The sequence below is a fragment of the Mycteria americana genome, chromosome 16 (genome assembly GCF_035582795.1).
Source record: "Mycteria americana isolate JAX WOST 10 ecotype Jacksonville Zoo and Gardens chromosome 16, USCA_MyAme_1.0, whole genome shotgun sequence".
In the NCBI taxonomy this organism is placed as follows: Eukaryota; Metazoa; Chordata; class Aves; order Ciconiiformes; family Ciconiidae; genus Mycteria; species Mycteria americana.
In genome coordinates this window covers 13673046-13695469 of record NC_134380.1, presented here as the reverse complement: position 1 = coordinate 13695469, position 22424 = coordinate 13673046, and the positions used below count along the sequence as shown (strand labels likewise).

At 54.8% G+C, this 22424-nt stretch overlaps 1 protein-coding gene across 2 annotated transcripts; it reads left to right on the top strand.

The window, feature by feature from the left end:
• The first annotated feature begins 382 nt into the window (after positions 1–382).
• Positions 383–19765, top strand: ENDOV (endonuclease V). 2 transcript variants are annotated; one of them, XM_075519137.1, is made up of 9 exons: positions 383–490; positions 1046–1217; positions 2394–2528; positions 2971–3010; positions 3113–3225; positions 3335–3403; positions 4066–4194; positions 10400–10476; positions 11578–19765. In XM_075519137.1, the coding sequence occupies exons 1-9, from the start codon at positions 435–437 to the stop codon at positions 11603–11605; spliced, it is 819 nt and encodes a 272-aa protein (XP_075375252.1). In that variant the 5' UTR covers positions 383–434; the 3' UTR covers positions 11606–19765. The 2 variants fall into 2 exon arrangements, with proteins under 2 accessions (XP_075375252.1, XP_075375251.1); XM_075519136.1 differs by having other exon boundaries at positions 11575–19765.
• Positions 19766–22424: the final 2659 nt, after the last annotated feature.

The window sequence follows — 22424 nt, the reverse complement described above, 5'->3', positions numbered from 1 at the left end:
CATTCCCTCGTGCAGGGAAAGGTGGTTCTTTTTGCTGTTTTTTTCACTCTGCATTTCTCTTGACCCTTCCCTGTCCCCAGGCTCCTTCCCTCCTCGTTACCGCCCCGGTCCCGAGGCCGTGCCGCTACCCGGCCCCTGCCCCGCCTTCCGCCGCTCCCCCGGGGCCGGCTCGGCGCGGAGCGCGGCGCAGCCCCGCGGCACCACTGAGCCGGGAAAACGAAACCGCCGACGGAAGCTGCTCCTTCCCTGCCTTAACCCGCGTTACTCCCCGGGGCAGGGCCCCTCTCCCGGCCCACCGGGAGGCGTTTTCCAATAAAGCTTCTCCCTCCCGCGCCTCCTCCCGCCTCCTTCGCCGCCGCGCACGGAACGGCCGCGCTCCGCCCGCGTTCCCGAGGGGGGGTGCCGGGGGTGGCACGGGCTTCCGGCGCGGCGCCATGGCGGGGCGCGCAGCAGGGCCGCCGCCGGGCGCCACGCTCCGCCGCTGGAAACGGTAACGGCGCGGGGCGCCCTGCGCATGCGCCGGGGAGGGCGGTGGCCATGGCAACCGTGCGCGGCCGCGGGCTCGGCCGGGCCCCGCGGCTCCCCGCCGTGGGCTCCGGGCTGGGCCTTGTGTGGCGGGGTGGGCCCGGCGGGGCTCCCCCCCCCCCCCCCCCCCCCCTCCTCCTCTGCCCCTCGGTACCGGGCCAGCCGCGGCGGCCCCTTCCCTCCCCTTGGCTCCCCTGCGCCGCCCCGCTCCCCCACGGCCCTCGTGAGGACGAGCACGGGGTGAGGGGAGTTGCATCCCCCGGCTCCCCTTTCCGGAGAAAGCGGGGGGGGTTCCCGCGTCCCCACAAGTCATGGGGCCCCTCGAGAAGAGCCCCCCGGTGCGCTGCCCCCGTAGCTGGGTCCGCGGGCTCCTCCTGCGCCTGCGGCCGCGGGGCACAGCCCGACCCCGCGGTGTGGTTCGGTTCGTGCTGCCCGGGATGGAGCAGGGCCTCGGTGTTGAGGCCTGGAGCTGAGGAGGCAGGGGCACGCTTCTCACTGCGGCCGTCTGGTCTTCCGCTAGAGAGCAGGCCCAGTTAAAAGCCAGCGTGGTTGAGGAGGACACCGAGGAGTGGCAGAAAGATCCACGTTTTGCAGGTCTGGAGAGAGTGGGAGGTGTGGACTTATCTTACATCAAAGGAGATGACACCAGCGCCTGCGCTTCCCTGGTCGTTCTCAGCTACCCGGCCCTTGAGGTAACGGCAAGTGGACAGCTTCACGCCTTAGGGTTGTGCCCAGGTGTGCGATAACATGAGTTTTTTTATAGAAAACTTACATAAAGTTTGTTATCTACCGCGCCTCTGCCTCGCAGGACGTCAGTAAGTTATCACATGTGCATTCAACAAAACCTCCAACCGTACGTTCTGCAAGAAAGATAAACGGGGAAAAGAATGCGTGTAAGGATTTAGACATAAGTTTAGAAAGATGCGATGCAAACCGCTCCTAATTGCGAGAGGTTCGTAGGATCACTGGGAACTTACAAGGCGTCGAGGATAGCTTTAGTATGCTTTCAAGTTAGTTGGTAAATCAAAAAATACCGTGATGAGACGTAGTCTGTGGTCAGGCATAGGAGTCTGTAACTGGTTTAGATGTATATTGAAAATCATCAGTCTCAGCCACTGCCCAGAAGGAGACAGAAGGGACCGTTGGTATTCTGTGCCGATCAAGAGAGGAAGTTAAAGCTTTTGTAGCACTCAAACAGCAGATGTCTCGTTTGTGAGTTCTTGCTGGGAATCAACTAATAATATGGGATGTAACATATAAAAGCCTTCTCAAAACTGTCATGAATCCCACGTCCCACAGTCATTTTACTTGAATTAATAAAGATTTTTGGTCTCTTTCCCAGTTTTCAAAATGATATAAAAATTATCTTTCACTCTAAAACCTATAACAAGCAGAGAAATAAAGTTTGATACTGGCTGCTGGGATTTTTATGAACTGAATTTCAAATCCTGCCCTGATTCTCAACTTGCCCTGCACAAACGTTTTTTTGTCCTGTCTTACGGGTTTCTTTTGGCTTATCCCTGCATAGAGACAGACGCCCTCTGATAGTGCTCTGACTGGGTGAGCTTTGAGGTCCCCCGCTGGCTATTTGAATAGCTGCCCTAATTTTGTTTCAAGGACTTCACTCTCAAGCAGGGTACGGTGATGTCCAGCCCTCTTCTGTCAGCAGTCCATTATCCGCCCCCTTCTCTAACCGAGTGACAGAATGACACAACCCAATGGCCTTGGCTTTGGGGGAGAGATCCAGAAGCAGAGTATTTTTAAAAAGATGAGAGTAGGGGATATAAACCAGAGGAGATGCCTCTGAAACAGTCAGGAATTAACCAGCAAAGTCCTGGAGGTCATCATCACTGTCCCACTGCTCCCAGGTGCTGTACGAGGATTGCCGGATGGTGGCTGTGAGCGCCCCGTACGTGGCGGGATTCTTAGCCTTCCGAGAGGTCCCTTTCCTGGTGGAAGCTGTTCAGAGACTTCAGCAGGAGGAGCCCAGGCTCAAACCTCAGGTGTGGCATATTTCTTTGTCCCGAGCCGAGATGTCATGAGGGTGCAGAGTACTGCTGAAAGATGTTCTTCCCTCTCCTGAGACTGCGCTGTCTGGCTGTTTTCCACTGGCAGGGCGGGAAGTGCAGTGTCAGAGTTGTATTGAAGCATCTGTTGCCCTTTCCTTAGGGACCAGGGATGCTAAGCCAAGAGCAGCCAGGCCTCCCTTGGCAATGGGAGTCCCGTTCTGTGTGCAGCACCAGTGAAGAGCACTGTCAGCCACGAAGAGCTCGTGCTGCTGATCATTTAGAGTCAGGCGTACACGGCACCACAGTAAGACCCTTATAGGGAGAAGTAACAGAACTGAGAGAGACTTCTCCTTCCTCCCAGGGCCAGCATCACTGTTTGCTTATTGGAGTGGCTCTCAGCGCACAGGAAATAACATTTCTTTTTTGGCTTTTTCAGGTACTTCTTGTAGATGGAAATGGCCTGCTCCATCCCAGAGGTAGGACTTCACTGGAGAGCCCTGCTCTCCAGGGTCCCTGTGCTGCTGCTTGAGATTCCTGTTCTCTGGTGTCCTGCAGTTACAGTGACTCGTTGTTGGCAGGATTTGGTGTGGCCTGTCACCTCGGAGTCCTGACGGATCTACCATGCATTGGAGTGGCCAAGAACCTCCTGCAGGTGGATGGCTTGGTCAGGGATGAGCTGCACAGAGAGCAGGTTAGGCCAGGCTGGGAATTTATTTCCGCTCTTTAATATCCCAAGAAAATTGGGACAGCCACATACAAGTACTTTCTAACTAACTGACCTTGTGTGTGTTTATCCCTAGATTCGTTCCCTGCAGAGGGAAGGAGATACGTTCCCACTGACAGGCACTTCGGGGAGAGTCCTGGGCATGGTAAGCTGTGGGGAGCTTCCTATTTGCTTGGCCGTCAGGTCTTCCAGCTTTGTGTAGCTGGGAGCGCTGGAGGATGTTGTCTCTGTATTGGGACTGGCTCAGTGATGTTAGTTCAGGAAGACACGGTGTCAACAGGTGACTAGTAACACTGCTTTCCCCTTCCTATGAGCTCAAACTTCTGTAGAAAGAGTTGACAGTTCAGGTGTTGGATATATTCACGTCCATGGCTACGGCATCTGAGGTGCCATGCTCCAGCACCCCTGTTCGTGAACCACAATCACAGAGAGGTGCCAATTCTGTAGCAGCTTACCAGCATGAAATAGGGCAGCTTCTGACTCAGAAGAGTGCTGCACAGGAAACGGGCAGATGTAAGAAACTTCCTGCATCTGGTGTTATTTCAACATAGTCTGCATTAGCAAGTCTCACTGCTTCCCAGAGCGGTGTGAGGTGTTTGGGGAAGGGCCACAGGGGTCCAGAAGGGCCAACAGTCCCTATGAGGAGATGCTGGGAAGTAGAGGATCAAAAGGGCTGGGAGTTCCCAAATACAGAGCCACCGTCCCACCTTCTGAAGGCAACTGGCTAGCTTATAATTCATCTGCCACTCTGTATTTGTTAAAATAAGCCTCTTAAGTATTTGATCTTTCTTGTTTCTGAATGCACAGGCCCTGCGTAGCTACAACAACAGCTCTAAGCCGCTTTACGTCTCTGTGGGTCACAGGGTGTGCCTGGAGACAGCTGTGCGTCTAGTCAAGTCCTGCTGCAGGTACCGGATCCCAGAGCCCATCCGTCAGGTACAAAAGCAGGGGAGCTGAGGAAGGGGAAGGCAGGCCTGGAGTAGGGAAGCAGGCAAGCAGGCAGTGGAGGGGGCTGTGGATGCCAAGCCGAGGGCGATGTTTCAGAGCCTCAGTTTGCCGCTCATCTGCAACGGACCGTTCTGCAGCTGGCACCGTTCTTGCTGGCCAGTTCTCCCCAGCCTGTTGTATTGTTGTTTACGTGGTAGTTAACTGACCCTTCCTTCTTCCTTGCTTGTTCTTCTGACGCAGTGCCTAGAAGCACACACGGCCCTTACTGCAGACCCAGCCTGACTGATTTCTTGGTTCCTCTCTGCAGGCAACTTCTGTGATGCTGATGTTAATACACAGGAGCTGGAAATGCAGTTTTCCTGGGCATTTTGAGCCTAGCACAGACCGCAGTGCTGCTCCTCTGGGCTTTTCCCTGCTACTGCACTCCGCAAGGAGCTGCAGGCTCTGGGGCGGCAGCCAGCCAGTAGGTGACAGCACTGGATCACCGTCAGTGAGCCGCAGCTGCCACCAAGGCTCAGCTTCAGACTAATTAAATCGCAGCAGGGCTTGAGGAAAGGATCTGGAGAAGCATAAAGCCTCTGGGACTTCTAGCCTGACAAGTGCTTCCTTCTCTCAGGGTCACCCTGCTGTTAGTAGCTCGGCCCAGCGGCTGCCCAGGGAGCAGGGCCCGTTCAGATGTCCGTGTTCGTAACGTTGCCCTGGAACACGCCGTTCGCGTTGCTGCACCGCCGTGCTTGTCAGGTGCCTGGCCACCTTTGCTCTGCAGCTCCTCAGAGCAGCGCTAAGATGATCCTGCTGAGGGCTGGTACGCAGTCTCTGCACACAGGAGCTTCTCATTGGTGCTGCAGTGTTTTCTGAAAACAGAGTCTCGAGTCTATAGTTATAAACCAGAGAAAAATCTAACGCCTTAGAGCAAAACAAACCTTGAAGTGTCCATACCAGAACTGGAGTTTCTGATCTCATAAACCACTACCTGCCAGACGGGAGTAGGCTGATAGATCTTCTTATGTAATCTCTTCCAGCAAGGGACAGATGCCTCTGCAGAGCTCTGAGCTAGCTCTGCAGTTCGGCATGTTCAGAGGAAAGGGGAAAAGCATTCCCTTTGGAAACAAAAAGGTGTCTTGGAGCTTTTCATCACCCTCATTTCATTTCCAACTATCTCCACTATTTGTCTGTGTTCTGAGACTCTTCCGGTTCTCTAACTGCGGCCTTTATTTAAAGCGATGGAATGAATTGTTGTCACTTGCCCTACAGAGAGATTAAAAATCCAAAAGGGAGTGTGTTTACTGTAGAGGTAGAGGGATGGCAGGAGATAAGGACACTGAGACCTTTCCATGGGGCTTCTCCCTGTCACAGTTCCTCTGTATGGTAACTGTCACAGGTCTTGACGCAGGGCAGTGCTGGAAGCCTCAGCTCTTGAGCACCTAAAGCTGGAGTTAGGAAGTAGAAGGCTGCGGGCCGTCCTGCCGTGGATGACTGGCTTGGCCTTTTTGCTGTGGTATGTCCCCAGAACAAGCTTGCAGCCCTGATGGGTGATGTGCTTACGGCTTTCCCAGTGTTGTGAAAGACTTCTGGATCATTAGCTCTTAGTTTGTAAGTTCTGGTAGCCCGAGAAATGTAATGCTTTTAAGAGAGCTCAGCTGCCCATACCTTCTTGAGGCTGTGTTTATGGTTTGTACGAAGGCAATACTATGCTGCAGCGTGTGTAGTGCTGTGCAACTGTTGTGGGAACTTAAACCTTCTACTTTCCTAGAGGCCAGTCTGTGTAGGGTATGTTGTGCTTCCTGGGCATGCAGCAGTATCTAGGCAGTGATGAGAAACCGTTTGATTTGCATTCAGCCCACAGTGTGGTCGTGCTGCCAAAGGAACTGGGGCTGTGATGGAGGTGAGAGAAGTGATCTTTCAGAGAAAGCAGAGGGAAGTTCATTATCACCTACAATCAGTATTTACATCCCACTTAGTCCTTATTCCATGCGTAAGTGCGAGGCTGATCTGGGAGAATTTTGTTTGCATGGGAGTGATGTCTCTGCCCAGCCAGCTTGTGAGATTTTGAGGTTCTTCTGCAGAGATTTGGTCATTTGGAGCTACCCAGACAGGGATTGAGGTAGGCAGGAGCTGTCATCCCAGAATGATAAGCAAAGCATTCAAACTGAGTGGCACTGGAACAATACCAAGCCCTCCGGGGAGCAACTGCCCTTGCCTACTTCTGGCAGAGGTCAGAACCCCTCTCCAGTGTTTGCCCATGCTCCAAGCCTGCTCAGACCCAGGATCACCGTGCACAGCGGGGAGACAGAAGCTTTTAACGCTCTCCAGCTGACAAGGACTGCACTGGGACTGATTCTTCTGCTCTCGCTGTTTCAGGTTCCTGGCTGGCTGCACACCAGCCTCCAGCTCACCTCATGATCCTTTTAGCTCCAGCTGGCACCTTGCCCAGCTGGTTCCTGCTGGCTCAGGATGTGGCTGATGGGACAGCCTGGTGTTGCTCCAGCCCACCAAGAAGGACAGAAGTAGGCCTGCCCAGGGCTGGGAACTTCTGCAGGTCACTTCATGTGAAATATTAAACACTTGCCCTTAGGAGAACTGAGAAATAAGCCATCATCCCTCTCCTCTGTGTGAATGGCTCCTGCTGCCCAGCAGGGAAATCAGTAGCTGATATCCTGAAACTCTTAACTCCCTTCAGATGTACCCCCCGCTGCAAGCTTGATGTGTGCACAGGGATCACCACTGCCCCTCATCAAATAGGCAAAGCAACAATTCCAGACCCTAATGCCAGCACTAGTCCCCTCTGAAAATAGAAACAATCTGTGAGGATTATTACGGGACAGTTATCCATCTTCTTGATTAGCCTCTTGGTTAATACGCTGGGTTAAGCTGTCTCTCAGCACTGCGTTAGGAGTGAGGACTGGCCAGTAACTTGCCACCTAATCAAGCATTAGTTTATGTTACCAGCAGAATGTGGTTGGGGTTTTTCTTCCCTAGAAAAGTAGTTTGTAGGTGCGACTCTTGCTACCTTGGTCTCCCAGTGGGGATTCTATTGAACAGCCTCCTTCCCTTGTTATAAAATACATCACGTAATCTCTTATCCTGAAGAGTGATCAAAGTTATTTGTCAGTTCAGTTATGAAACTGTCCAATTATAGAGAGAAGGAAAAAAAAATCTCCCAAACAAACCACCCCTTATGTAACTATTTTTCATTCTCGAGCTTGCAGAATTGTTAAGCAGTGGTGGAGCTGCATTTCCAGCAGTAAGCAGGCAGAGCCTCCACCCGAGAGGTCTGACTAGGAGCGGCAGGGATGGAGGGGTGGTGGGGAGCTTCTTAAGGTACGGGAGAGACTCCAGAAGTAGAACAGCGATGAGAGTAGCAAATGCTTCAAGGACAGCCACTGGGGATGCGTTAACCCACTTTGTTAGCATGATCATCATATGCTGTGAAGCTTTTCCAGCTGGGAAGGTCACATACTGCTTTTTAAGTGGAGAGAGACGCTCTGCCTTTGAGGTGGGGCACAGCAGCTGTTCTAAAATGTCACGGCGGAGCAGTGTTTTTGAGAAAGGAAGTTTCTAAAAAAGAAAAAAACTTTGAGAAAATGTAAAAATCAACTGCCAGTTCTCAAAGTTGTCCAAGAGCCCAGGATCTGCGTGCTTGTGATAGCATCTAAGAGCCTTCTGCACTGGAAAGCTGAACAATGACGCTTCTGGGGAACAAGAACATCCAGTACATGTCCAGCAACACTTTCTATAGCTCTTGGGATTTCCATTGGTGTTCTCGGTGCCTCACTGACCGCGTATCCTGCATTGCTGATAAGACACAGCAATGTGGTTTTCCTGGTGAGCTCAGGAGGGCTCATGTCACAGGAGAGGGTGTCAGAAGAGGAAGGGAGGAACTGGACACTTGCATGAGGATGGGTTCGATGAGGTTTGGTGATGGCTCCAAGCTCAATTTCAAATGAGGAGGGCAGTAAACCATGAGTTTGGTAGAGTCTCAACATCACTCCTTTTGATTTTGGTACTGGAAAGCAGAGCCCAGAGCATGGATACGGCCGGGCGTGTAAACTGCTCCCGTTGTCTTCCTTGGCGGCTTTGCCTTTGGACTCATGAGGTAGGACCGTGTGAAAGGTGTGTAAGTCACTTGCCTTGCCACTGCTGCCAAGAAGCGATAGAGCCAAGGATGTGCTTGTGTCTTGTCTCTGTTTGCTTTTAGTGGATGTTTTTACCTGCTATAGCTGCATAATTACCATCGCACAGCCAGCCCATCAGGCGCATAGGCAGGATGAGCCAAGCTCTTGCCTAGGGAAAAGGATATGCAGCAGATGAGTGGTGCACTTCTCCATCTGTTGCTGCATCATACAACTGCTGGAACAGAGGAAGGAAGGGGATGGGTACAAGAATGGGCAATGCCAACTTCTCTTTTTTCGTCCCATGTCCTGTTGAGAAGTCGCCTGCTGGATTGCCATATTCCCAAACTCTTCACAGCCCGCTCCGTAGCCTTGTTCCCCTTCTCAATTTACAGTTTCCTGTGGAGGGCAGAGTCCCATTCTCAGCTGATGAGAGACCAGGAAAGCTAATCCTTTGGGAACATCACAGTGTCACAGCTGTAAAGACCATGGATGATCTTGGAGTGCTGTGAGCCTGGAGGCCGCAGCCTGCGCCTGCTTGCAATGCCAGTGGGAGGCCCTGTTAGCATAGTCCTGGGACACAGCTTCTGTTTCACTGAGTGTACAGTGAAGGCTATTGCAGCAGAGTCCATGGGGCATTCCGCTGCTCTGGGAAAAGTCAATAAAATGCTCCAGTAGTTCCCCACCTTTTGAGGAGGGATCTGTGAGCCACTGTCCATGCTAACTTGCCTTGCAATGCTGCAGAGATCTGCCTCCACATCCATATGGTTTTGGCACTCCAACAACTTTCTGGGAGCCAGGGGACATACTGCTTTTGTACATCAGTATAGGCTGAAGGATTTTGATAGCTTTGAGCAAAAGGGATGAAGAAGATCCCAAGAAATAGAAGGGTGAGCAGAGTCCTGGGGTGAAGGGAAGTCATTTGTTTTGGGCATCTTTATCTGTGAGCATTTTGCTGATGCAGCACTGCAGAGACCTGCATGTGATCACGGTATGTGATCCCTTTACAGAGTGAGGGTGGTGGAGCAGCTTCTGTTGGCTTGATGGGAGAGCTGGTTTACTTTTTGGAGTATCTCCTCTTGAAGGAAGGAAGACTTACCCTGCCCTCAGTTTTCTAACAAGTCTATTCCATCTCTCATCAGACAGTGATGAGCTATTGCTAGGGAAGACCTTAGCTGCTTGTTCCATTTTCCTGCATTGCATTTGGAGGTGCCTACATGTGGAAGAAGTCATTTGGGTTGGTTCAAAGGATGAAAGCACTAGACCACTCTCAGACTCTCGGGTCTCTCCTGGCTCTGCTGCCAGGGTTCATGAAAGGGGAGTTGCAGTTCTGGTATAGAGACAGGGCAAAATGGAGAAGCAGCCCATCACCTCAGCAACTCTCCCTTTGCCAGTGAACACCTCTTCTTACTAAGCCTCTGGAAATCCTTGCTGGCCTGTCACGTCCCTGGATGATGAGGAGTAGCCATTCAGCGTAGGTGTAAGGTGAGGGATTCCAGCTGGGTCAGTGCTTGCTGCAGGAAGGCTCACTGCACTGCAGCGCGTGCTGGAAGCCTCTGCTAGTTCATCCTCTGGGTCTCGTAGGGACCCTTGGGGAAGGCTGATTGCACTCGGCTGCAACTGGGATCTACTGAGGAAGCCCGGTCTGGGTCCTGCTTTGGCTGTTCATCCTGCCGTGCTTGGGGTAGGCCAGGGCTGAGCAGACCTCAGGCACCGGCTGGCAGGAACTGTCTGTGCCCAATATCTCACCTCCTTACTCCTATGAGAAGTAAAGGGGCAGACAGCAAGGGTTCAGCGATTGCCATTTCTGCTTCTGAAGCGGACTGTACTCCAGTAAAGCTGTTTGGTCCAGGACCCTCTATTTCTTCATTTTAAGTCTTCGTTCTACCAAGCAGCTTGCAGTGAGGCACAGAAACCAAACACGGAAAGAAACATGCAGGTTCCTCTTTGCAACACAGTTGTACGAGAGCTACTTGTGATGTACTGACATCAGGGAGTGCCGGGGCATACTGGGGTAACAAAGGGGAGGCACCAAGCAGGCTGGTCAATCCATTTTCACTCGTTTTCCTCCTTAATTCCAGGCTGATATTAGATCGAGGGAGTATATTCGGAAGCAGCTGTGTTCACCACTGGAGGTCTTATCTTCTGGGCCAGAGAGGTAGGTGTGTGGGCAGCCCAAGCAGCTGCCTCTCCAAAGGGGATCTGCTCATGTAATGATCTTCAGTAATGGCATTAAAGGGACAGACGGGGTAACAAGGTGAGCTCAAGTGACATCAGGACATGTGCTGCCTCCATAAAGGGTGATTTCTGGTGATTGTAACCATGCTACTTCACACGTTTCTTCCGCAGAGCACTGTGTCCTAGGCTGGGGAAGGTCGTTGGGGATTTGGTCTCTTTCTGGCGCCTGCGATAAAGCACTAACGCCTACAGGTGTGACACGAGGGTGAACAGAAATATCCTGCAGGGAGCCGGTATCTGCCCCCGGAAAGCAAGGGGAGGGTCAGACTCCCCACTCTTACGTAATGTAGGCCAGCGGCTGCTCTGTTGAACGGTGTAAATCCATAGCGAGTCCGCTGACACGTAGGAGTTCCTTGTGTTGTATCTACGCTACCTCTTCAGCATAGTTCACGAGAGTGGTGTTGGGTTCCCTCAGACCCGCACCAGGACCAGGCTGGACAGATACCAGACAGCCCTGCCCGAAGAGCTGCTCGGGGACGAATGAAGTGTGTCGGGACTCAAAGCCCGCTCTGCTCTGAGGGTCCTGATGGGCCAGAAAGAGTGAAGGTTGCCAGTGGCAGTAGTGAGAGATTACTTACGCTGACTGAGGCAGCCCTTAGGGATTCCGTAGGACACCTGGCTGGTGCAACTCCTCGAGCACTGCTCAGCTGCTCTATTCTTTGAGTCATGGAGCCAGAAGCAAACGAAGGGGCTTTCTCTGCTCTTGTAGTGGCAGTTGCACAGCGTGGCCAGGCCATGGGGGTAGCCCTGTGCAGTGCCAGGCTGGGTGTCCCCTCTTTGTGCTGGAGCTTCATCTCTAACACCTCTAACACCTTCCTGCCGTGGCAGATGCTGAAGCTCACACAAAGGCTAGCTAGTTTGGAGGTCTGTGCAACAAAAACCCAAACTCATTCCACTTATGACCATATATCTCAAAACCTGTGTATCTGAGCCCCTTATTCACCAAGTGACATAGTTATTTGGTCTTCTTGGTTTCTACTTTTTTCTAAGTCTGTGACTGTCTTGTTTTTGTTCCTAGCAGAAAAAAGGAGGCTGAACTGGATGATTAGTCTGATGCCAGAAGAAACTGCAGGGCTCCTCTTCACTGCGTCCTCTCCTCTGCCAAGACTGTGGTTCTGTCGAGTGCAACAGCCGAATGCCACCCCAGTGGAGAGCAGTGCAAGGCCGTGTCAGTCGGGACAACGCCAGCCGCTGTGCGTGGTTCTGGTGGGCAGGCAGAGCAGCTTCTGCTCAAGGATAATGTTTAGGGCATATTTCTCAGGGTTGATTTTTAAGCATTGTAAAGATATTTGTGTAAGCAAAGGCACACTTGTAAGTTTGCTACAACTTAGTTGAGTGCTTGGGCAGTTGCAGGAGGTGATCTACAAAGAGATGCTGAGGCACTTAACTTAGTTATAAACAAACTCCCGAGCTGGCCTTTGGCTCCCACCACACCTCTGTGGCACAGAGACTTCCCTTCTTGTCGTTTTTGGAGCAGCTTCCACCCAGTCCCTGCAGCCTGTACTCTCACATTCACTTTGCACATCTCCGGGGAACAGAAGCCCAGTACGCAGCTCCGGCTGGTCCTGACAGATGGGCAGAGGACGCTGTGTTTCAGGTGGGCGTGTGACTCACGAGGGAGCGGACGGAGCCACAGTCTGCTGCGGATTTTGGAAGAGGCTCGGAGGTCTGAGTTCCAGCACCTGAGAAGCTTTCTGTCTGTTTGGTGTCAGTGGCTTCTGCGTTCCTGCTGCCTTGGTGCCATGCAGCAGCGACCAGACCTCGGTGGCTGTGTGGGGGTCGTTATCTGTGCTGGGCACGTGGTGCTCTAGGGCTGCCGGTCGTGGTGGGAACTTGCTCTGCGTTGCTGCTGAAGCATGATTCAGAGGGAAGGGCATTATGGTACCCAGACTTGCTTGGTGTTACTGTGACCTTCTCCGCAGTGACTGAGGCAGGGGGCTCACGGTGCAGACCAGCTCTTCCTGAAGGAAAGGTCATTTTGGGGGAAAGGAGAATTTCCCATCAAGGAGAATGGGGAGGGAGGTTCCTTCCCAATACACAAATCAGTCAGGGTGGCCAGATCCCAGGCTTGAGTTTTTGCAGTCTGAGTGGACTGGGAGCACTCGTGTCAGGTCGGAGGAAGCTTTCTGTGCCCAGACGCTTGGACCAACACCCATCAGTTAAGCCATTTGTGAAGCTTTGATTTAATAGCAGAGCACAGAACAAACAGTTTCTATCCCTGAGTCAATACAGCGAGTTTTGTCTAATTGGCAGGGCTAAAGCTTCTCCTCCAAAGGTGTGGGTTCCTGGTTGTCTTCGGCAGGTTATTCCTGACCATTTCTGAAGCAAATTGGAGCAGATACATGAGTTCTTGAACACAGCCAAAACTCTGGCATGTTGAATTAAAAAACCATGGCTGTGTAAGATTCCAGCCTGAAGAGGAAAAAGGATGTTTTCCTGGGATTGGAGAGGGGTGCTCAGGGTCAGGACTCCTGTGGTCTGTTTTAAATGCTGCCAAGCACTTCACTTTTGCATAAATTTATCTTACAGCTTTTGTTGCTCTTTTCTCGCCACCACCTCAGTCTCGGTACTGCTTTGGCTACAGAGGACATTCAGCCCCTTTCGCATGTCTGCGCAGCATCTGCTAGATCGGCGTCTGGGCTGGTTCCTCCTTCAGTGCTACGCCCGGAAACCTGGGTGGGGAGAAGGGAGGAAGCAACGAACTTGGCTCCCCCGAGGCGCGTTTGGGGAGCTTTGTTGGGCCGGTCCTCGGGAGTGTTGAAGAGGGGGGCAGGCGCTGACAGGGTGCTTCCCAAAAAAACCCTTGCTGATTGATATGTTTTAAGACAAAGCCAGAAGCAGCTGCAGTTTTCAAGCCCCGAGAAGGAGCGTGCCATCTCCTGGGAAGCCTCAAAGCCGTTCTAACACGGGAGTTTGTTACGTGGGTGGACAGAGACCGGGAAGGAAAAAACGTCGCAGTGAAAGCGTGCTCCTTTGATCCCGGTGATGTGTGTGGGATCAGAGGGGCTGCCTGGCAGGCCAGATGCGTTTGGGTTTGCGTCTGACGCTGGCTTTGGCAGGGGACAGGGGTGCGGGAGGCTGGGGGCAGCCCTCCCTGGCCGAGGGGAGGCGAGGGCAGCCTCCTCGCCTCGCTCCCAACGCCACGGGCGCAGCACCTCTTCTGAGAGTGCCGTGTCCCCTGCCTCGAGGGAGCAGTGCGGAGATGGAGCCTCCTAAAAAGCAACCCTGTGACCGTGCTGGCTGCCAGCTTGAGAAACCAGTGAAACAACCGAATGCGGTGGGAATGGCCTCCCCCGGTGCTGCCGCCTGCCTCACCCGCTGTGAAGACACCCCGAGCTGGCTGGGGGGCAGCGGGAGCCCGGCCAAAACGCCGCTCCCCAGCTCCCGGGTGTGATGGGGAGGGGACCCCGGCAGTGACCTCTTGTGAGGGAGGAGTATTGGTCCTGTAATTAGCGGGAAACTCAATCTGCCTTAGCGAGGAAGGGCTTGCTGTGCACCGCTGTCTGCATGCGGAGGTCTGCTGGGGTGGGAACCCCCACAGCCCCTAAACCCACCTCCTGCGCTCCCCGCCGCGGCACACGGCTGGGTGCTCTCAGCTCTGAGCACAAACACCCTCCATGCCCTTTCTGCCAAAACGCTTGGACTTGGGGTGAGCCCTGCAGGACCCCCTAACTGGTAGGGGCAGAGGTATTAACTAGTGAGTTCTTAATGGGGGGAATTGGCCTGGGACCTTTCCCAGCTCTTCCCGGGAGCCGTGGGACCGCTGTCAGCAGCGAGCGGTTCATCCATTTCTCATTCCGACCACATGTGAAGCAGCAACTTGACCAAACCACAGGGACAGGGACTTGTAAAGCCTGCCACAGATTGCGGCACACGTGGCTTGCTGAGGGGGGGGAGGGGGGGGTTTCTTAGATCTTGTGGGCAGAACACCAGAGGAATCCATCTTTTTTTGCTGATTGACTTTGCTGGCCTGGGGAGCAGCCTGCCTGTCCTGGGGTGCCACAGGAGCTGCCCAGGCTCATCCCAAATTCTGGGTCACACCACTCCGGCTGCAAATTTCTCTCGGCAGTGCTGAAGCACCTCGTTTGGCTCGGCTGTGCCAGAGGAGGGGTCTGCCGGGGAGCGGAGCGGCTCCTGCTCTGGGGATCGCCCTGCTAGAAGAGGGGTTTCCTCAGCAGATGGGACCGTAGCTCCTCCTGACCTGGCTGCCCAGCTGAAGCGGGTGAGCGTCTGCGGTTTTAAGCTCTCCTGGTATCTTGGTGATGTTGTGTGCTTCTGGTTGCTGTTTGACCACGAGAGGGTTGGGGTGTGCCAGTTGGTGGAGGTTTCGGCAGCAAAAGATGCGAGCTGGGCTGCGTTGAGCTGGGTTCCTCAATAGGAGCGTGAGGCTCTTGCTGTGCTGGGGCTGCAGCGGGGGCTGCCTCTTCCCGCCGGGCTCCGGGCCTTCTGGTGTGGTCGGGCCTGCGCAGCCGCCCCGCGAGAGAGCTGGGCCGGTAACGCTGCTGTCTTCGGCTGGCCTGCGCGCTGCGGCCTGCCTCGCTGCAGGGGAGGTGCCTCTGCCCGGAGGGATGAACTGGAAAAAGCGAACAGTAACAAACAAACAAACAAAAAGACAAAAAGCATCGCTGTGCGCTGCTTCCCCCAGGCAGCGCTGCCCGCTGCCGCTTCCCTCTGCGTGAACGGACGTGTCTCTGCGCTCTTCTTATTCTGAGTGCAGGTAAACTCCTGAGATCAGATGACTTTGGATTAAAGTCGCCTTTACAGGGTTGTTGGGAGGAGGGGTGTTGCCTTCGTGGTGAGACCTTGCAGCCCTCTCGGCAGGGCCGGTGGAGCCAGGGCTCTGTTCCGCTGGGGTTCGTGCTCACCTGTACCCTGCCCGTGCCGTGCTCCCCGGCTGCCAAAACCAGGGGAGGTGGTTAAACAAAAGGACTAATCTCCGTGTTTGGTGTCTACTCGTGGCTCCCTGAACACAATAAGGGATTAACTTGGTCTTTATCTAATTGGCTTATAAACTAGGGAAGGGAAAATCGCTTTGTAATGCATGAAACCTCCTCTTAATAGAAACTCAGGGACTAGAGCCTGAGTGTCCTTCCTAAGTAAACTCATACACATCTCTTCCTTTTTAACTCTCCGTTTGCTGGAAATTAGCTTTTCTGGGTGTTAAGTATTTGTTCTCCAGTTCCCAACAACTTATTGCTGACTTGTTATAAAGCCTTGCCTGGTGTTATCACCAAGGGTGCTTTTCTCTTTAACATTTCTACCTGTGACCGTTCAGGAGCCTCTGAACGGGTCGCGCCGCTCGGTAACTCCTCGGCGCTGCTGGTGAACAGGGCCCGGGGCTGGAGCTGCGGTGTCGCAGCAGCTGGGCCTGCTGCTGAGCGCAGCCCTGGCACGCGGAGCAGGGACGTGGCCATGCAGCGACGCCTCCCGGGTGACAAGCAAGGGCTGCAAGCTGGGGCAGAATTGTTCACTAGTGCTAACCACTAAATACAAGTAACTAAGGGCTGGCAAAAATCTGGGACATGGATGGGAAGAAGTAGAATGGAGTGAAACCAAAGGGGAAGAAGGTGGAGAGATGAAGGAAGGAGATTGAATCCTCTCTTGTGGCCGCAGTGGGGGCTCTGTAAAAAGGAGAAGGTTGTTGGGATAGTTCTTCAGCTTCTCACTACAGTCAAAGTGTACTGTAGCACAGCCCTTGCCCCTCTGCTGTGCACCTGGAGGATGGATTAAGGCTGACTACCCTTGATTAAACTGATCTGCCACCTCTGCTCCTTATCATTCAGCCGGTGCTGCCGGCTGGGGCTGGGCTGTAGCACTGGCATCCTCCGGCTCTGCTCCGGGTGGCTGCTCCGTAGCCCGTACTGTTGGGATTTGCCGTGTGGGTTTGGATTTCCTGACTCCCTGCTGTGCTCTCTGTAAGAGATGTGGCACCAAGACAGCTCTGCAAAATGATTCCTGCTGGAGTCGTGTTGGGGGTGTGGAGCGTGCCTAATCCCTCCCCTGCGTGAGAACATGCTGCTGGGAGGGGATGTGTGAGTAGGAAAGCTTTAAAGAACTGCCAGTTCTTGGGAACGCTTGGATCTGCCCGGCCTGCGCAGCCTCCCATGCACGGCATCTGCGTATGGGGCGCGCGGCCGGGTGGCTTTCCGAGGAGAGGGCTGCGTGTCCCCAGGGCTCCCAGCCGCTGCCCTGCAGCCAGCTCCTTCCTCCAGGAAGCTGGTAATTAAAGCAGGAACCAGTTCTTGGCTTCACCGGTGGGGAGGCTGGAGGGAGTCGCTCGCCCTGCTGAGATGCACATGTTGGAGAGCCCTTTCTGGCTGTCATGCCTTAGACTCATCAACAGAGACAGCCTGCGCTGGCTTAATTAAACCTGAGCCGCCCCATGCGGAGACTCCTCACTGCAAGCTTGGCTACTGCAGGTCAGGCTCAGCCCTGCACGCAGTTAGAGGCGGATCAAAGGCTGCTACGGAAGTTCTCCGTGCAAACCTGAGCTGGCATAAGGAAACAAACCCATTCCCTTCCGAACCTGATATCGGTGCCAGCCTTCCAGGTAGGAGCTTCTCACCTGCCTCCTGAGAGCTCTTATGGCCACTTGTTTTACCGCTTTGTTTGCCCTCTGAGGATCTGAAGGGAGGTGTAAGATTTGTGCCAGTCAAATGATAACTGATTTGTTCTGCTACAGATTCTCCAGATCTGCTTCCTCTACATTTTTTGTGGACACCTAGAGATCAGGAAGGAAGATCTCTGCACGTGCGCTGCTTATCTGGGGTCCCTTGATAAGGGAGAGAAGATGCTTTAGGATGCAAGTCTGTGTTTCTTCTCTGATTATTGAGGGAGTCTAGATGAGTAACTCAGTCACAGATGTCTAAAGCTGGGTGAGATGAATTTCCACCTCCGTGTCTGGAGCTTGTGGTAGGCTAGATGCTGCCTGTGCAGTTTGTATTGCAAGGACTGAGCTCTGGTGACTCAAGGCTTGTATTTTGGGACACTCATGCTAGTGGTTTTGTTGGGGTTTCCACTGGAAAGTGGTTTTGTTGGGATTTCCCCCCCTCTCCACCCCCAATTCTCATTCCTCTTCCCTTCTGACTTGTGCTGGTCAGGTAGATATAGGAGGGACAGTCTCCCTCATGCTTCCCCAAACCAGGACCATCTGTAGACTGGGAGCATCAAGCCATCATCTGGGTGCAGCTTGCACCCACAGGCTGCAGAGCTCCCACCGCAAACAGCTGAGCTCCCCCTCCCGTGTTTCCAGTGCTTTTGGCCTGCGTAGAGCTGGTTGGGGCAGCTGTGTGCCATTGGCGCTCTCCCTTCTGCTCTGCTCGGAGCAGGGAGGCCGTTGCCCAGCTTTGGGCCCCCATCTCTGGCTGCAAACAGGCATCTTTAGTGTTGGTCCTCTCTGGGACAGCTGAGCCTCATCAGGGCATCCAGAAGCCTCTTGTGCCTTGGATGCGGCGGTCGGTGCTGGCAGACAGCGCCTGTGCGTGCAGAGGGCACTGCTGAGGTTGGGAAGCATCCCGCTTCCCTTGCAGTTGTCTTCTTTTGTCCTATAAATAGTTCTCCACCCCAACCACTCTTCCCTTTGTTGGTCTCAGCTGATCCTCTCTAATACTGATGCAGGCACCTCTTGCCAGAGTCCTGCCAGCCCCCTGGCTTTATTTTAAGGCCATATTAATTAAAAGCAAATGAGTGGAATTTCTCTTGACATCCACATTAATAGCAAATGAGATAATTATGAGCTGTGTCATTAGGGTGATGGAGCAGCTTGTACAGGGCTCAGCCCAAAAGGTGGCAGATCCGCAGTGCACACGTACCCCTCTCCTTTCTGGAGGCAGGGGCCGTGCCCGAGCAAAGCCGTGGCCGTGCCCCCCGAGGGGTGACTGGGAGGGGGGGTGCGGGCGGGAGGCAGGGCACGCGCGGTGCTCTCGTCTTGGGCAGATGAGAGTAAAGACCCGATTTCCTTGTGGCACCTGCTCTTCTTGACCCGGGGCCAACAGCCTCTGCCCGCGTGGAGGGGAGCTGGCTGAAGGGGCTGTGAGCCTCGGCGGGCAGAGGTAAAGCCTTGCCCAGGCAGGTCGACCCAAGCAGCAGGCAGCTGTACCGGGCTCGGGACCACGGGCTGCCCCGCACAGGGGATCGGAAGGGGCTGGGGGATGCGAGAAGGTGCCCACTCCATCTCTTGGGCTACGGGCTGGATTTATTGGGGGCCCAAGAGCCATTGCTGCTGAGCAGACACGGCAATGAGCCTCCTCCCGCGGTGCCTGGGCTCCAGGAGGAGGATAGGGTGGCAAAACAGGAGGTGACGTGGGGCTGGCCGCTCTCCTGGGGCGCAGCCCCCCGGGGCCCTGTGCACGGGTGCTCTGCAGGTCCCCGCGCGTGCCGGCTTCCTTCCGCGAGGGCAGGCTCGGAGTGCCTCTGTTCACGTTCTGGAGGTCTGATCAGCTTTAAAAATACAAAATAAAGGCCATAAAATCAGCCTGTAATTAATTCTTGGTTTAGTTCCCAATTCAAGGGCTTGATGCAGAATGTTTCCTTAGGAACGTGCTTTTTCTTGCTTTTCTTGGACTCGCTGCTTGGCTTGTTGTACCTCTGCCTGCAAACCCCCAGCTGTTCACACTCCACTGCTGGTGCTCATGAGCTAGTGCATCGATTTTTTTTTTTTAATGTTATATTTATTGAGCACTCCTGAGAACCTTGTGCATGGGAGGCCCCCGGTGAACGCAGGGGCTCCTGCCTCGCGCCCTGCCTGGTGTAGGTGGCTCTGCCGGGGGGACGAGCATCTCCCAGCTGATGTTTTGACTGGAGCTGTTTCTCTTGTGTGGAAACAGCTCCCGTTTGTGTGCTGATGAGGAGGATGGGATTAACCAGGCCAGTGGCACGACTGGAGGGAGGGCTGCCTGCCTGCGATGACAGGCGCAGGAAGGAGATGAAAGGGAGGGGAGGTGGTGCTGCGAGCCAGCTCTGCTCCTGTGTCATCGCTTGAAAGAGAGATCTTCTTCACGAAGAGCATTATTGCCCGCTAATAAAATATCAAACAAATTCTTAAGAGAGTGTTTAGGATCTGAAAGCCTGTGATAAATCTGGCAGCTTTGTAACTTGCTCAGAATTATGGTGGGTAGCAATGTGATTAAAGCTCTCTGATTAACACACAAACCTTGTTTGTAATGAGTAGGATTGGGAGGGTTTGGGAAATCCAACTGGCATATAACAAAGTTTCTCCAACAAATTACTTGGATATCAATTAGTTTGCTAGGTAAATGTCACCTGGTTTCTCTTTGTTTGCAGTAAACTGGTTTCCAATTAATTTGGTGTGGTTATTGCTTGTGACTGAGACCAGGGCGGCCACTACAGCCTACAGGGAAGGGGCAGGGCAGCGCGGGCAGCAGCCGGGCTCTACCCTACCCCTGGGGCAGCATCGGGGCCAGGGAGGTCCCAGTCCCTCGAGGGTAATGTCACAGCCTCTCCGGGTGTTCCTGCTGAGCGCAGTCCCCCTCTGTAGCCCAGGGGCGGGCACCGGGGCTCGAAGCCCCACGGTCAGGCTGGTTTGCGAAGCCGTCCCTGCAGCCGGCCGGAGCCTCTTCTCTCCTTCCGACTGAAGGCGGGTAAATTGCATTTTGCTGAAAATAGCCTCCCCCCGCCGCGCTGCTTGCTGTTCTCCTGCCTCCTTCCCTGGGATCTGCCAAGCTCCGCTTGGACCGCGCGGCTGCAGCACCTGGAGCAAGGGAAGCAGCCGAGGACGCAAAAGCTGCTCCCTAAATCTCACAAGCAGTCGGGTAAAGGAGGGCAGAGCTGCAGCGGGAGCGTGTGGGGGACGGTGCCCCCGTTCCAGCCCTCGGGAAGGGTCGTGGATGTCGGGCGTGCGATGGCTCTGCGAGGTGGATGGGGCTAAGGAAGGGCTGAGGCGGCAGCATCAGGGCTTGCGGCCGGGGCAGCCAAGCAGAGCGTAGAGGGGCCGCGGGCGCACCTGGCTCCAGAGAGCTCTCCTGCTGCTGGAGAGAGCCCGGAGACGAGCCAGGCGGCCCCGGCCGGCCCTGGGGATCTGGCAGCTCGGCACCCCTGGGATGAGCGGCGAGAGCTGGCTCCTGGGGCGGGGTGCGAGCAGGCAGCGCTGTGCCGGGGAGGCTGGTGCTGGCGGCTCCTCTCCCAGCCCCGGATGCCTCCACAGAGCTCATCAATATTAATGGCGCCAGCATATGGGTGATCTGGAAAGGAGCAGAAAGCGTTGCCAATTGTGAAACAGAAGCCATCCCAAACCTAACATCGGTGCAAGAAACCAGCCCGGTCTCTGGGCATAGGATGGCGTTGGGGGGCTGGAGAGAAAAGGCCGGTGGTGAGCTGGGGCTGGGTGCAGGGGGCAGTCGCTCCGGGCTCTGCTGGGGAGTTGGGGTCCCGCTCCCCTCTTGGGCGGGAATAAATCAGCACAGCTGTGTCCCCTTGGGGGTTTGCCCACCCCATCGGGGTGCGGGGCTGAGAGGCCGGGTGGGCAGGGGGCTGTGCGGGTGTCTGGGAGGAGGCTGCCGGTCCCTGGCTTTCACAAGCACGGAGTCAGTGGTGATGGAGCCCTGCTTCCCTCCCCTCCCCGCCCCGGCAGGAGGGGACTTGCGGGGTGATCAAGGCCTTTGCCCCCCTCCTTTGCTCTCCGCCAGCCGGGCCGGGGGCGGCCGCTGGCGCGGGGCTGCCCTGTGGCATCTCTGACTTGCATAAGAGCCTCACCGGGATGATAAATGTTAAAATCTGCTGCAGGCTATCGCTGACCTAATTTCCAGCATCGCTGTGGATCTTGTCATCTGTTGCTTACAGCCTGGGTGCAGATGGGCTGACAGGGAGCTAAGTGTGGGAGAGGATGTGTGGGGACCCCCAGGCTGTGCTGCCGCCGTACCCCCAGCGCCGGGCAGCGCGGGTCCCCACGCTACCTGGGGCTGGGGGTGCTGGGGCGGCACGGGGTGGGCTGTGACCCCCCTGCAGCCCGTCCCTCCGTGGGATGAGCCTCCTCTGCCCAGGCTGGGGCAAACAAGATAGGTGGGGTCCAGCTCAGCTTCACTCCCTGCAGATTTCTGCTAAGCAGAAAACAAATGCTAATTACACAGCATAATTAGCGAGATGCTGCATCTATTTTTAATCAGCTTTGGAAGATATATTCTTCCTTCTGCTCCATGCTCACCGGCAGCCCCTCCCATGGTGGAGCGGTGCTTAGTCGGGGACCCTCCGGTGGGAAATCAGTTGCTCTTCCCCTTCATGCCCCTGGGATGGGGCTGGGATCCCTCCTGGGATCCCCAGCCAGAGGAGCATCCCCCAAAACTCCTTGGTGGAGTCTGAGGCTCCCACTGAGGTCCCAGCCCCTCCGTAAGCCATCAGGGATGGATGGAAAGGATGGAGGAAATCAGCTCAGCTCTGTCAAGGTGGTGTTCACCAGCAGCTGGGAAAATCGCAGGAGGAGGAGCCCAGGAAAAGGTTGCAAAAATATTCTGAGAAGGCGAGATGGCGGGGCCAGCCCCGCTTTGCCAGCAGCTCCCGGCCCTCGGTGTGGGTAGGACAGAGTCTCCCCGCTGCTGGGGGATGCCCGGTGTCAGCCCTGGCTGGGGAAGGGTCGCTTCAGAGAGAGCTGCGGGGTGCAAAAGGAAACTTTGCTCTGAAACATTCAGCAGAGAGATGCAAAGTGCCATTTAAAGTGGATACGTACGTCTGCTGCAGCTGGGGGGGGGGTCCCGGTCGCGCAGGTTGTGGCAGCAGTGGGGTTGTGACATATGTGGCCAAAAGCAATTTGTAAGAGGACGTTTGTGAGAACCCGGGGAGAGCAGAGCTTTCCTCCTGCAGCTGGCAGCAAGGGAGGCAGCAGCTTGGAAAGATCCAGAATTATCAAGATTCTTCCAA